The sequence below is a fragment of the Chionomys nivalis genome, chromosome 9 (assembly GCF_950005125.1).
Source record: "Chionomys nivalis chromosome 9, mChiNiv1.1, whole genome shotgun sequence".
Taxonomy (NCBI): Eukaryota; Metazoa; Chordata; class Mammalia; order Rodentia; family Cricetidae; genus Chionomys; species Chionomys nivalis.
In genome coordinates, this window is record NC_080094.1 from 11,402,841 (window position 1) to 11,415,956 (window position 13,116).

At 55.2% G+C, this 13,116-nt stretch overlaps 1 protein-coding gene across 1 annotated transcript in view; it reads left to right on the forward strand.

Moving 5' to 3' along the window:
- Positions 1-893: 893 nt before the first annotated feature.
- Kcnb1 (potassium voltage-gated channel subfamily B member 1) overlaps positions 894-13,116 on the forward strand; it is an 89,502-nt gene continuing 77,279 nt past the window's right edge. The window contains exons 1-2 of the mRNA XM_057780786.1: positions 894-1,775; positions 2,797-3,528. Of these exons, the coding sequence (XP_057636769.1) occupies positions 2,962-3,528 (567 nt within the window). The 5' untranslated portion in view covers positions 894-1,775; positions 2,797-2,961. The remainder of the gene's footprint in view (positions 1,776-2,796; positions 3,529-13,116) is intronic.

Consider the following 13,116-nt stretch of genomic DNA (forward strand, 5'->3'; position numbering starts at 1 on the left):
TTGTTCCTCGTTTGCCCTTGACCTCTAACCTGGACACACTGTCTGGAACACCTCATAGTTCCCCATAGCTGACTCCCTTCTTACCTGTGGAGTCTGTCTTCGGCCTCTGAGAGGCCCTTCCTGAGCACCTGGGTAAAGCTCTCAGTATAACCCATCCTTCCCATCGCACTCCTGATTTCCTGTTAGCACTCGTAATTGGCTGAGACCCTCTCATTAAAAAAATAAAAATATGTTTAGTTGCTCGTCTTGCTCCAACGGTGGGCAAGCAGAGAAGAGGGAGGGACTGAACCAGATCTATCGCTAGAGCAAGGAAAACCCGGGCAAGGCTTCAGTACTGTGACAACAGCATTCAGTTCAGGCAATGGAACATTCACTCTGACAGGCGTGGCTATCATGTGGCTATCATCGTGACCGGTGGGAGGCAGAGAAGGGATCGGGAGCTCAGAGCAGAGGTCGCAGGGAGAGAAGGCAGAAGCAGCTTGGGCTGCGTCATGATGAGGGAACCGATGAGATAGATCTTTCCAAACAGCTCTGTGTGATGCAAAGGCAATGAGACCAAGAGTGGAGAGGGGAAGGGACTTATCTCAGAACACTAAGTCTCATTAAGATTTCCCCACTCCGGGACAAGGCTCTTTCTGCATCTCTGCCACCTCTCCCCCTCAGGGACAAGGTTTTCCCTCTTCTGCATCTCTGCCACCTTCATACCACACCACAGATACGGTTGCAAGAGAACAAACCAGCAAAGACCAGGCAGGACCCAAGTGTGGCCGATTGGAGGGAAGCCTGGACCCTTCTGAATGCAAACCTTGCCACCCCACAGCACTTGAGATGGCCTGATATAGTCTGCACGCCCCACTGCAGAGTGAGGCGGGGGCAGTGCATCCTTTGGTTGAGTATAACACTTAGCTCCACAGAAGCAGCCGTCCTAGCTAGCATGAATGGGTGAGTGACTGATGGGACCATGCAAGCTCTGAGTCTTGGCTGCCTTGGCCGTATGTCTCTCCTCAGCAGCAACCACCCACCTGCCCACTCGTTTTGCAGATTTATTTGTTAGTAGGTAGACTGTCCACCTTGCTCTAGAACCTAGAATTTGATTTTAGAATCTGGAATGGAATCGAGGCAAGGGCTATTTAAAATTGCCACCTGCCTTCTCCAGCTCTCCCATCCTCCCAGCATCTTGCCTGTCTGACATAGTCCCCTACTTCTGTTTACAGTCGCTCTCCCGGCAGCCCTGCGACCCGGAGACTTGGTGTCTTCGTAGCTGTGTCTACGTGCAGAGCCTGCATGCAGTAGGCGTTCAGCCTCGTGGTGGCCGGAACGCAGAGAGCCCTCCCGGGTGGGCCCCGCGGCCTGGGCCTGGGCCAGGGCCGGGCACGGAGGGGTTAAGCCGCGCGCGCTTCCGACCCGCAGGTGGCGCCGTCCCGCCTCGGTGCCACTCGCCGCGCTCCGAAGTGCGGGACAGAATCGCAGCGAGCGCAGAGCCGAAGCTCAGCCCGACTTGTTGATCTCGCGCAGGCAGCCGCGGCCGCCGCCGAGCCCAGCCGGAGCCCGAGGTGGAGGCGGAGGCGCCGCCGATCGCCCGAGCCGCGTAGTCTCCGCGCCCCGCAGAGCGCCCCGCCCGCGCCCCGCAGCCCCGGTGCCGGTGCCGCCCGCCCGCCCGCCCGGCCGGCCGGGGTAGGCCCAGCCCGGCCCCGGGACCGCCGCTGCCGCGGGCGGGGGCGCGGGCGGCCGGCGAGATGCGCGCGGCGCGGCCTCGGGAGGCGGCCGCCCTGGGGGTGAGTGTGGCGGGGGCGGCGCGGGCCCACCCCGGGGCGGGGGGCGGGGCGTGCGCCCGGCGTGCTGTGGGCCCCGGGAACCCCCCGAAATCACCGGTGCGTGGCGGGAGGAGGGCACGCTCCGAAAGGCCAGAAGATTCCGCTGGTTTCCCCGCCTCCCACCTCCCCCACCCCTTCCCTCCCGAGCCCGGGCAAAGGCGCAGAACCCGGAGTTATAAAAAGCCATAGCCGGGAGGAGCGAGGAGGAGGAGGAGGAACGGGAGGAGGGGGGGGAGGAGAGAGAGAAGGGGGAGGGGGCGGGAGGGGAGCATCGAGCAGGCGGATCCGGAGGACTCCGCACCCTCCTGCGCTAAGGTGGGGGGCACACAGGGAGGTGCAGACCCCGCTGGCTTGGTTCCTTCGACCCTCACCTAGTCTCGGGAACGACCTCAGGTCCTGATGTTGTAAGGAGTGGGGTCGCCCCAGGTCAGGGTTGCCTGGTGACCTCCGACAGGTGGGCATCTGTTTAGACTCCACAATCCCCACTCGACCCAAAATCTTTTAGGATTTAGAAAAAGCAAGCCCAATGCCATCGTTATGCTCCCACCCCAAATCCTGACTATCTTGGGTGGGAGGAGATGAGAACTCACTAAAAAGAGAAAGAAAGTTCTCCCTGCCTCTTCCTGCCTCCCCATTGCGGGGCCAGGTTGGGCATTACATCCAAGACCCGCAGAACAGGGAGTTTCAGCACTCGACGGGGCGGACAGCGCCCCGGGCGGCCGGATTGCGCCAGGGCGGGGGTGGGGCTTCCTGGGCGCCTCCTGGGGGCCTCTCCCACCGGGAGAGTCACCCCTCCTTCCGTCCAGGGGTGGGGCTGACTTCAGCACCGGCGGGAGGGACAGCGGCCATCAGTTCCCCCCCCCCCCCCAACCCCCCTCTGAGCCGCTTAAGCCTCGGGAAGGTCAAGGCCGGTGGGGACCCTGGGGGAGGAACCTCGCGGCTGTTCGCTGACCTGTGTCCGCTTTCGCTTTCCGCCTCGCAGCCGTCGGGATGGAGGTGAGACGGCAGCCGTGACGCCCGCCCTCGCGTACCCCTGCACCGCAGCGGCCCGCAGCGCTCCCCGCCCCCCGCCCCCGCGGCAGCGGGCCTTGCCGTCGAGTGACAGCGGCCTGGGGGGGCAGGGGGGGCGGGGACGGCCGGACCAGCGATGCCGGCGGGCATGACGAAGCATGGCTCGCGCTCCACCAGCTCGCTGCCGCCCGAGCCCATGGAGATCGTACGCAGCAAGGCGTGCTCACGCCGGGTGCGCCTCAACGTCGGGGGACTGGCGCATGAGGTGCTGTGGCGCACTCTGGACCGCCTGCCCCGCACGCGGCTGGGCAAGCTCCGGGACTGCAACACGCACGACTCTCTGCTCCAGGTGTGCGACGACTACAGCCTTGAGGACAATGAGTACTTCTTCGACCGCCACCCGGGCGCCTTTACCTCCATTCTCAATTTCTACCGCACGGGCCGCCTGCACATGATGGAGGAGATGTGCGCGCTGAGCTTCAGCCAGGAGCTGGACTACTGGGGCATCGATGAGATCTACCTGGAGTCCTGCTGTCAGGCCCGCTACCACCAGAAGAAGGAGCAGATGAACGAGGAGCTGAAGCGCGAGGCCGAGACTCTGCGGGAGCGGGAGGGCGAGGAGTTCGACAACACGTGCTGCGCCGAGAAAAGGAAGAAACTCTGGGACCTGCTGGAGAAGCCCAATTCATCGGTGGCCGCCAAGGTGAGTCTGGGATCTGCTCCCATCCTGGAGGCCCACGCTGTGGCTCCCGGCTCCTCACGATGAGAACTAGTAAAAGGCAGGGACTCCAAGCAAGTTCTCCAAGGGCCACCACTCTTGTACCCTTCCCATGTGTCATAAGACAGCCCCCTTGGATGATTCAGTGCTGTGTACCCCCACTTTGTTGAATGGAGATGGGTTTATAAGACTCTAAAATGCTACAACTGCAAGTGAGAACAGGCTGACTTTGCTGAGTGCAGTCTGGTGTCCTGCCTAGGCCCTAATTCCAGGCCAGAGCAGCCAGCCCTGCCGCTGTGGTATTCAGCCCTACTATAACCCCACTCCGCCACCAAGGAAGGGTATAAATGCAGCCCACAGGCATGCTTGATGGAGGCTGAGGCACACATGGGTATTTTAAGAGATGGCAGAAGACAGGGGAAGGCTAGTGGCAAGGACAGGCCTGCCCAAAGGCTCAGACTGTGTGTGAGCGGCCCTTCCTGGTTTCTTGTTTATGGACTTGAAGTGTGGTGCAGTTTCGGTGGCTGTTGGAGGAGGGTGTGGATTTCCGAATCAAAGCAGAGTAGAAGCCTAGAGAATGAGGCAGGAGTGAATGAGATCAGTCAGGGTGGGCTGTGGGGCAAAGTGGAAGCCTTGGGGGGTCAGGAGGGGCTTGGGGTGAGGAGCGGGGCAGGTGCGATTCCTCTGAGTCAGGCTGGCACCAGGGAGTGTCTGGAGAGTGAGGGCTGCCTCACGTGGCCTGCGTGTTGGGTGCCAGGAGTAAATGACAGCGCAGTGTGTTCAGGGCTGCAAGGGAGGTTGGGAAGGGGCCCAGAAAAGCGATGTGTGGGAATCCAGAGAGATCAAGTTCGGAAAGAGACTAGAATGTCTCTGAGAGCAGAGCCCAGGAAAGACGACCAGAGGCAAGCGACTGAGATTGTCTGTTCGGCCAGCCATATTTTAGTGGCAAGGCCTGGCTCTTGATCAGCCTGGCCTCTCAGTGTGGAGTCTTGGTGGTCCAGCTGGCCGGCCCCTCACTGATCCCTTCTCTGAGGGAACTCTTGGGTTATTTGCAGAGAACTGACTTGCTCAAGAAGGCTGCAGTAGACACAGGAAGGGTTGTCTGCTGGGATGAGAGGAAGCGCTCACAGTCATTTTTTCTCCCCACTGGGCTCTGAGGATGTACAGGCCCCTGGGCCTGGTCCGCCCCGTGGAAGATTCTGACCATAATCCTCCCCCAGTTTCCGTGTCCAGAAAGCCTCCCTCTAAGATGGGAGCCTTAGCCGGCTTAGGATCAACAGACTTACTTTGCTATTTCTAGGCCTGACACAGGTTCCCCCACTGCTCAGCCCATTGAGACTCCGGGCAGGCCCCTCCTTCCTCACCTACTCCGTCCTTAAGACCCTAGATCCAGGGACAGGAAGTGGGGATTTGTGCTCCCCAAGAAGAAACAGGCAAAGGACCGTGTTTGAACTGGCCTCTGGCTGCAGGGCACAGGCGGAAGTCTCGCAAGAGGCTGTGTGTAGGAATGAGCGGTCCTCTTTCTCCGCTTGGTCGGCTCACCCGGACAGCATCAGGACCTCACTGTGATCCCAGGCTGGGCTGTCAGCTCACACTCTGGCAGTTTCTGCAGCCAGAGCTGAAACGAGAAGGTTCACTGGCTGTCAGTATAGAAACTCTGACAGCGAAGGATCCAATACCTAACAAATACAAGGCTCATCGAGGTGAAGTAATTTGTCTAAGGTCACAAAGCACACATCCAGAAGTAGCCAGAAACGGCTTCCCACAGTCCTTTCCCCGGCAGCCCAAGGTGCAAGTCAGATTGCATTATTTATCTATTGAAACCCACGGAGGTTTTTTTTTTTATATCACATTCAGCATGAAATCTCTGTGCCGCCATGCGCCTGAGGTCTAGATTCTGGCCCTTGGAGCTCTTTGGGCTCACCTCCCTGTTCTCTTCTGGTTCGTGTGGTCCCAGTCCCGCTGGCTTCCTTACTGTTCTGCCCCAGGACCTTTCACACTTACTTTTCTGGCTGCCGATGTTGCCCAGATCGTTCCACGGGCCCCTTCTCTCCACATCCGCGTTTGCTAAGGTCCCTACCCCACTGTTTTCCCCAGGGGACCCCCTGACTCCTGTCGCCTCCTTGTACTCATTCAGTATCTTTCCTGCGTGAGCTTTAAATACTATTTGAAATGGTATTTGGTCCACATGTTTCTGTTTTACACCCATAAGGATGCATTATACACACTGCTGCATTCCCAGCATGCATCACGGTGCCTGGTTCAGAGAGCTTCAGGGTGAGTGTGTGGATGGATGATGGATGGATGGATGGATGGATGGATGGATGGATGGATGGATGGATGGACTGGTGGATTGGTGGGTGGATGAATCAATGAATTGGTGGGTGTATGGATGGGTGTATGGATTGGTAGATGGATGCGTAAGTGAATGAGTGGCTAGGTGGACGGATGGCTGGGTGGATGAGTGGATAATAGGTGGATAGATAGGTAGATGGATGTGTGGACTGGTGGACAGGTGGATGGTGAACAGATGGATGGGTATGTGAGTGGGTGGGTAGATGATGGATGGGTAGATGGATTTATAGATTAGTGGATGGATAGATTGGTGGATGGAGAGGTGGATGGATGGGTGGATATATCAAACAAGCAGTCAGGCACTGACTATCTCAGAGTCCTGGGTCCTGTCAGTCACTTCTTTCTCACAGCCTTCCTGTGGCTCAGTTTCCAGCAACCTTGCTCTATCATCTGCACCTGGCCCGCTCCACCTGACAAGCTCCAAAGCCAAGCCTGTCAGCACAACGAGGCTTGGGGGAGGGGAGGACCCTCAGAAAACACACAGGCTGAGGGCCAAATGTGGGATCATTTCAAGGTGTCTGTGAGGTGCAGAAATGGACACCTTTCCCATAGTCCGGAGAAAGGACCGACCCGGGCTGTAGGACCAACTGAGTCCTCGCTGCTCTCTGGCCTGAAGCTGTTCGCACCCCCCACTTCCCTGCCTCCCGTCAATGAGATGAAGATTGAAGGCCACTTTGCAGTGAAGTTGTGTTTGTGACAACTTAGCTTAGTGCTCAGCACTAGTGGGAGGGCGCTGTTGTTATCCGTGCTGAGTTGCTGTGTCCTTTCTCTGGGCAGGGTGGACAGCAATCACTTTGGGGAGACTGAGCTGATGCGGTGAATAATTGATGGGCTGCCAAGTAAGGGACCCGGATGTTCCATCGGGGGAATGAAGAGCAAACCCTTTAGGCTGTTTGGGAGGTAGGGTCAGCCCTGTCAGGGAGGCGGCACTGGCATGGCCTCCTCTGAGGCTCTGCTCTCCTGGAACAGTCTCAGGCTTCTCAGTGGGGTGTGAGCTAATGTGTGAGGCCAGAGTCTCTGGATTAAAGCTCCAAGACAGCTTCCAAATTGCCAGAGTATTTATTGCACTGGGCACAGATCAGTGGTCTCTCTAGCTGGTGTGATCCAGACATTGCTTCTGCAGCCTTCCTGGGCCGGGGTTGTAAGTGACAAAGCAGAAAACTCAAAGCTGCTTCAGTAAGGAGGAAAATGTGTCAGGCACGTTGTCCCTTGTCATTCCAGGACAGCAGAGGTTTGGGTTGAGTTGATGGTTTGGTAATCCTGACAGGATTCTAGATTGTGTGTGGGCATGTGCGTGTGTGTGTGTGTTTAATTACATTTATTTGCTGTTTTGTATGTGTGTGAGAGCATGTATGGAGGCCAGTTGCTGGCGCGGGGGGGGGGGCGGGGGGTCAGTTCTCTTCTTCCACCATATGACTCAGGCTTGGTGCAAAGGGTCCTTACCTGCTGAGCCATCTTGCTGGCTCTAAATGTTGTTGTTTTGAACTATGTGTACTTAGTTACATTTATTTATTTTTTTTATTTATTTTGTGTGTGTCTGTGTAGTATTGTTGTGGAGGGAACCACTGTGGGGCGTGAGCATTGGTTCTCTCCTACTACCATGTGGGTCCTGGGAATTGAACTCTCGTCATCGGGCCTGGTGGCAAGTGCAGTCCTCCACTGCGCCATCTCACCAGCCCAGGATTCAAAATTCTGTCCATCTCTCTGCTTCTCTAGACCCTGAAAAGGACTTGGAACTTATGCTTGATACCTCGTGTCAAAAGGTGACCATCAGGTCCCAGCCCTCAAATGTAACCATGGTGGTGTCTACCCTGCAAAAAGGGGGATTTCCTGCTGTGCTCCACAATCTGCTCAATTGTGTTTTCCTTTGAGGACAGCCTCTCCCAGGAGCCCCCTAGCAGATGGTTTTGATGGTGTTGGCCATTGGTCGTATACTTATATTTTAGGGTAAGGGAATCTGGGAAAGCAAGTGGCTGGGGTTTTCAGATGGTTCAGGGCATGTGTTTGACAAGTGAAAACAAGATTTTCCCAGTAGAGGAAACAGACTCCCTGGAGTGACTTGCTTCACTTAAGCCTAGGCTAAAAGGATTGGTAACCATGTGTTAGAGGAGTAGAAATGGTGGAGTTGTGTCTTAATTGCTGTAGCTAATTTTAAAAGAAAGCATTTAATTTGGGGTTTGTTTACAGCTTCAGAAGGTTAAGCCGTGACCATCGTAGCAGGGAGCGTGACAGCAGACAGGCATAGCTGAGATCTGCGGGCAGACTGGGCTTGGCCTGAGCTTTGGAAACCTCCAGTCCCTCCTCCAAGAAGGCCACGCCTCCTAATCCTTCCCAAATACTTCCTTCAACTGGGGACCAAGCATTTGAATGTTTGAGCCAGCAGGGTGGGGGTGGGGGGCACACTCATTCAAATGACATCAAGGTCTAGACCCAGATTTGTCTTGAACTTGAATGGACCAGTTATACCATCTGAGTGGGTTTGTCTACCCAATGGGGACAGTGGCCACACCCACCCTCGGGGATATTCTAATGAGTCAAGGGATTTCAGATGTGAGTGTAGATTGAGAATAGAAATTATAAGGGTAAAGCCGGGAGTGATGGGTGGTGCACACCTTTAATCCCAGCACTCCGAAGGCAGAGGCAGGTGGACTTCTGAGTTCAAGGCCAGTCTGGTCGACAGAGCGAGTTCCAGGACAGCCAGGACTGTTACACAGAAAAACCCTGTGATGGAAAAAAAAAAAAAAAAAAATGAAAAAAAGTAATTATAAGGGTAAAATTCGGAGGCCGGAAGATGGGTTAATTGGTGAGGTGCTTGCCTTGCCAGTGTGAAGATCTGAGTTCAATCCCAGCACCTGTGTAAAAAAGTCAGGCACGGTGGCACATGGTTGTAATTCCAGTACCCAGGAAGTCGAGACAGGAGGATCCCTCCTAGCTGGCCAGCCGCAGGTCCTAGTGAGAGACTTGTTTCAAAACACAAAGTAGTGAGTGACTGAGGAATGGCTCGTCTGTCTTCTGTCCTCCACACACACCCCCTCATTCACCTACACATATACACACACACACACACATAACATAAGAAAGATAAATGTTATTATATCGAAGAGTGGAGTGACCTTTATCTGGGGACAGGCTAGAATTTTCCCCCTGCTGACTGTGGTGCAGTGCATGTGGGTTTCTTTTTCATCATGCCTGAGAACTAATCTGTGGGTGAACCCCTTTGCTCCAGGGAGTCCTGTGTAGGAAATGGGAATTAGGAGGAGGCTGCCATGCAGGCCCAGGGTGGAATCTGTCCTGGTATGAGGCAGCACTTGGCGAATGACCACACACTTACTGGTAGTCCCTCAGAGTCCCCCTTCCTAGCTACATGCCCTGTTGTGGTGCTGGGGGTAGCTCGATGAAGTTGCAGCTCCCCACGTGAGCTGGAGGGATTTGTGTGAGGAGCCCAGGGCCCTGTGCTCTGTGCTGCCCAGCTGAGCCAGGTGGCATGCCGGAGGCCTGTTTGACTTACAGGGATCGCGTGCCCCGAGACCCAGAATCCTAGCTGGAAGTTCTGTTCTAGAACTGGGTGTGGGTCCTGCCTTCTCCTGGCTGTGGACTCTGGACCATTCCTGGCCTTGCTTCCCACTGTGTAAATGAGAGGGCTATAAACCCGCCCCTTGGGACCGTGGGAGGGTGAAATATGAGCATACATGAACAGCACTGACGTCGCACTTGATGAATCCAGGCTCCTCACTGGGGAAAGGGGAACCCAGGGGCTGGAATGCCCCTTTAGCTAACCCAGTCACACCAAGATCGGGGCCATTCCCAGGTCTTTGCTGCCTCACCTGTGATCCAGGATCTCTGGTCCTCACCCTAGGGGAGGGGTGACAGGACTGGGAATTGGAAGAAGGGCCCTTAGGAAGTCAGAGTGCTGGCCGAGGGAATGTGGGAGTAGGGGAAAACACTCATGCTTAGGTACTTACTCCAAGCCCAGCTCCGTGACACGCGCCCCCCCCCCATACTCAGTAGCCCTGTGGCCTGGACAGAAACCTCTTTGTGGAGCTGGGCTGCCCGGCTCCTCACCCTCTTAACTGTGTGATTCAGGGCAAAGTCTCATGGTTCCTTCAGGTGACAGTCATGTGAGAGCCACAATGTAATTGCCCCCAGAAGTCAATGTTCACCTACGTAAGGGGCCCCCGGGGCCTGGAGGGTTTAAGGTCTTACTGTAGGATAAATAAACCCCTTTCAAAACATAATTCTGAGTGAATGCCATACGCTTGCTGCAAGTCTCCAAACTTTTTCTCTGGCCACTGGCCCGGGAAAGTCAGGGACACAGCGCCCCAGCAACAGCTACCCTCAACCACTGACTGTTGGAAGGGCAGAATGATGGCTGTTGCAGCTGCCTTGCTCCAGGCTGGTTCTCAGCTCCTCTTCAGGGTGGAACCAAGGCCCTGAGTCCCAGGGGTGTTTGCTTGCTCGCCACTTTTCGGGGGAGGTCACCTTCCACTTCGCACCACGTGTGCCTAAGATTCAATTCGGGAAGAACTCACCAAAGCTTGGTCACTGGGAATCTTACTTGGGATGTCCTGGGTTGTGCTGTGGGTTAGATGGGCATCTCACAACAGACCCCCTCACCGAGGTGGTCTCGGCAGCACGATCCCAGGCTGGCTGCACACGCTTAGTTTTGCCTTCATGTCTTGGGTTAAAATAGGAATAGCAGCAGCAGTGGTGGCCGTCCCTGTTGGTGCTGACCCAGTGCAAAGGCTGGGGAAGAGGTCTCAGTGGGTGAGGTGCAAGTGTAAAGACCCAAGTACAAGTCATTAGAACCTACATAAAGCCAGGCCCAGACCCACACAACTGTACCCCAGTGCTTCAAAGGCAAGATGGGATGGGGGCGCAGGAAAATTACCAGAAGCTGGTGGGCAGCCAGCCTGGCATGCATAGTGGCAAATAACAAAGAGATCTGATGTCAGGCAAGGTGGAACAGCACCCGAGGTCACCCTCTGACCTCCACACACACTGCAACACACACGTACCCCCATACAAACACACACCAAGGGGGCCGCAACAGCCCCATTGATCTGTCCTTCTCTTACAGCTGTGGAAACTGAGGTCCAGAGAGGTGGAGTGGCTGGCCCAGAGCCGCACAGCAAATGGGAGGCTTAGACAGAGCCCACCCAGGACACTCTGACTGCTGAGTCTGTCTTTGCAGTGGGAACGACCTTCAGTAGTACCGAGGAGTCCCAGGGATGCCCCGCCCCCCAGTCACTTTCTTACTGGGAAGTGCTCGGAGAGAAGAAATGTGTCCAACATCTTCTGCCCCACTAGGGAGTGGTCCTGGCTCCTTCCCCGAAGGGCATCCTGGTAGACCACTTGGTCCCAGAGACACAAGAATGGCATTAACTGTTATCTATACGATAATCTGCACAGAGGAGTTCCTCTCTTCTCCCTGGGTGGGCGTTCTTGCTTTGGCTGTCTCTGGTAGACTTAGGTGTGACGAGGTAGGACTTGTAATAAATAGGAAGGCCACTCCAGTTTCAAGTTGGGGGAAGGGCAGGAGCCAGAATCCACAGACGAATGTCCGAGATGCCCGTTCTCATGTGTTTCTGTTAGTGACATAAATGTTGTCGTGTGAGCATCTCCTCCAGGCTGGGGTGTATCCTGGATTCAGTCCCACCCTCTGGACTTCCAGGTTATGGGGGCCCTAGAAGCTCTTCGTCTTGCTGGGATTAGAAAATGACAGGAACCTGGGGTCACTGGAGCTCTGGTGACCAGGGCCCATATGGGAATATGCCCCAGGTGATTTTTAAAATTTGTAAAATCCGCATAATGGAATGTTTTCCACCTTCACCATTTCCTAGTGTGCAGTTTGGTGCACTCCAGTTGCAATGCAGCCAGCCTCAGAAATGTGTTACCAAAACTGAGCCACTGCCCCGTTCAGACAGCTTCTACCCCCACCCCTGGTAACACACTTGGACTTCTTGTCTCTGAATTTGATTCTTACAGGAAGCTATATACAGGAATCATATATCACTTGTCCTTGGTGCCTGACTTCTTGTGTAGCATAATGTCCTCGGGGTCTATCTGCACCGCCGACTGCCCACTGTTCCTTCGTGTGGATAGCCTGCACTCTGTTTCTCGCTTCCTCTGTTGATGGACACTCGGTGCCCTCACCCCTTGGCCGCTGGAAGTGAGGGTACAAAGCTGTGAATCTGACTTTCAGTTCTTTCCAGTCTGTACCCAGAAGAGGATCCGTTATTGCCCCACCCCCATGTGTGTGTGTGCACAGACATACTTGCGTGTGTGAGTTTGGGTGTGACAGCACACATGTGGTGGTCCTCCTACTCTCTGGATCAAGCTAGCCAGCCTGTGAGCTTTGGGAGCCTCCCTGCTTCCCAGTCACTGGGATCATGGATGTGCCCCGATGCCCAGCTTTCACGTGGGTGCCAGTCATTGCTTGTGTGGTTTTCCCCATGGCGCCGTCTCCCTAGCTTCATGGTGAAGTTTTTAAGAAGCTGTTTCTGTGCCAGCTCTATCATTCATTCTCCATCCCACCAACAAAGCGAAAGGATTCTTCATGACACCCGTGCCAACTTCCCACTTTTGTTTTTTGGAGACAGGATCTCTCTGTGTAGCCCTGGCTGTCCTGGAACTGGAACTCACTCTTAGACCAGGCTGGCCTCAGACTCGGAGATCTGGCTGCCTCTGCCTCCCGAGTGCTGCAACCACAGATGTATGGCACCAGGACTATCCCACTTTTAAAAAACAAAAAGTTTCAAGCTAGATATTCTCCTGCCTCAGCCCCCCCAGCACTGGGATTCCAGGTGTGCACCCCCGGACTGTCTGTGCACCGGCTCTTTTTGCTTGTGTGCAGTAGCCATCCAGATGAGCCCACCTCTGCCTGGGGTTTTGCACCTCCCTAACACTGGGGAGGAAGAGTCTCTCACACTTGGACCCTATGCTCAGGTAAAATTATCCTATTCTTTTATTTAACAAACTTTATGTATGTGTATATGTGGGGGGCGTGTGTCATAGCTCTTGGGTAGTGACAGAGGACAACTTTTCCCGAGTTAGAGCTCTTCCTGCACCGGGTGGGTCCCAGGGAGCTCCCGCAGGTCATCAGACTTAGCAGCAAATGCCTTCACCAGCTCCCTTTGTTCAGTTTTAAAATCAATTTCCTTGACTTCGCGTGATTGAGCTATAAAAGTCCTTTAGTGTATGCGTGGGAGGGGATTACAC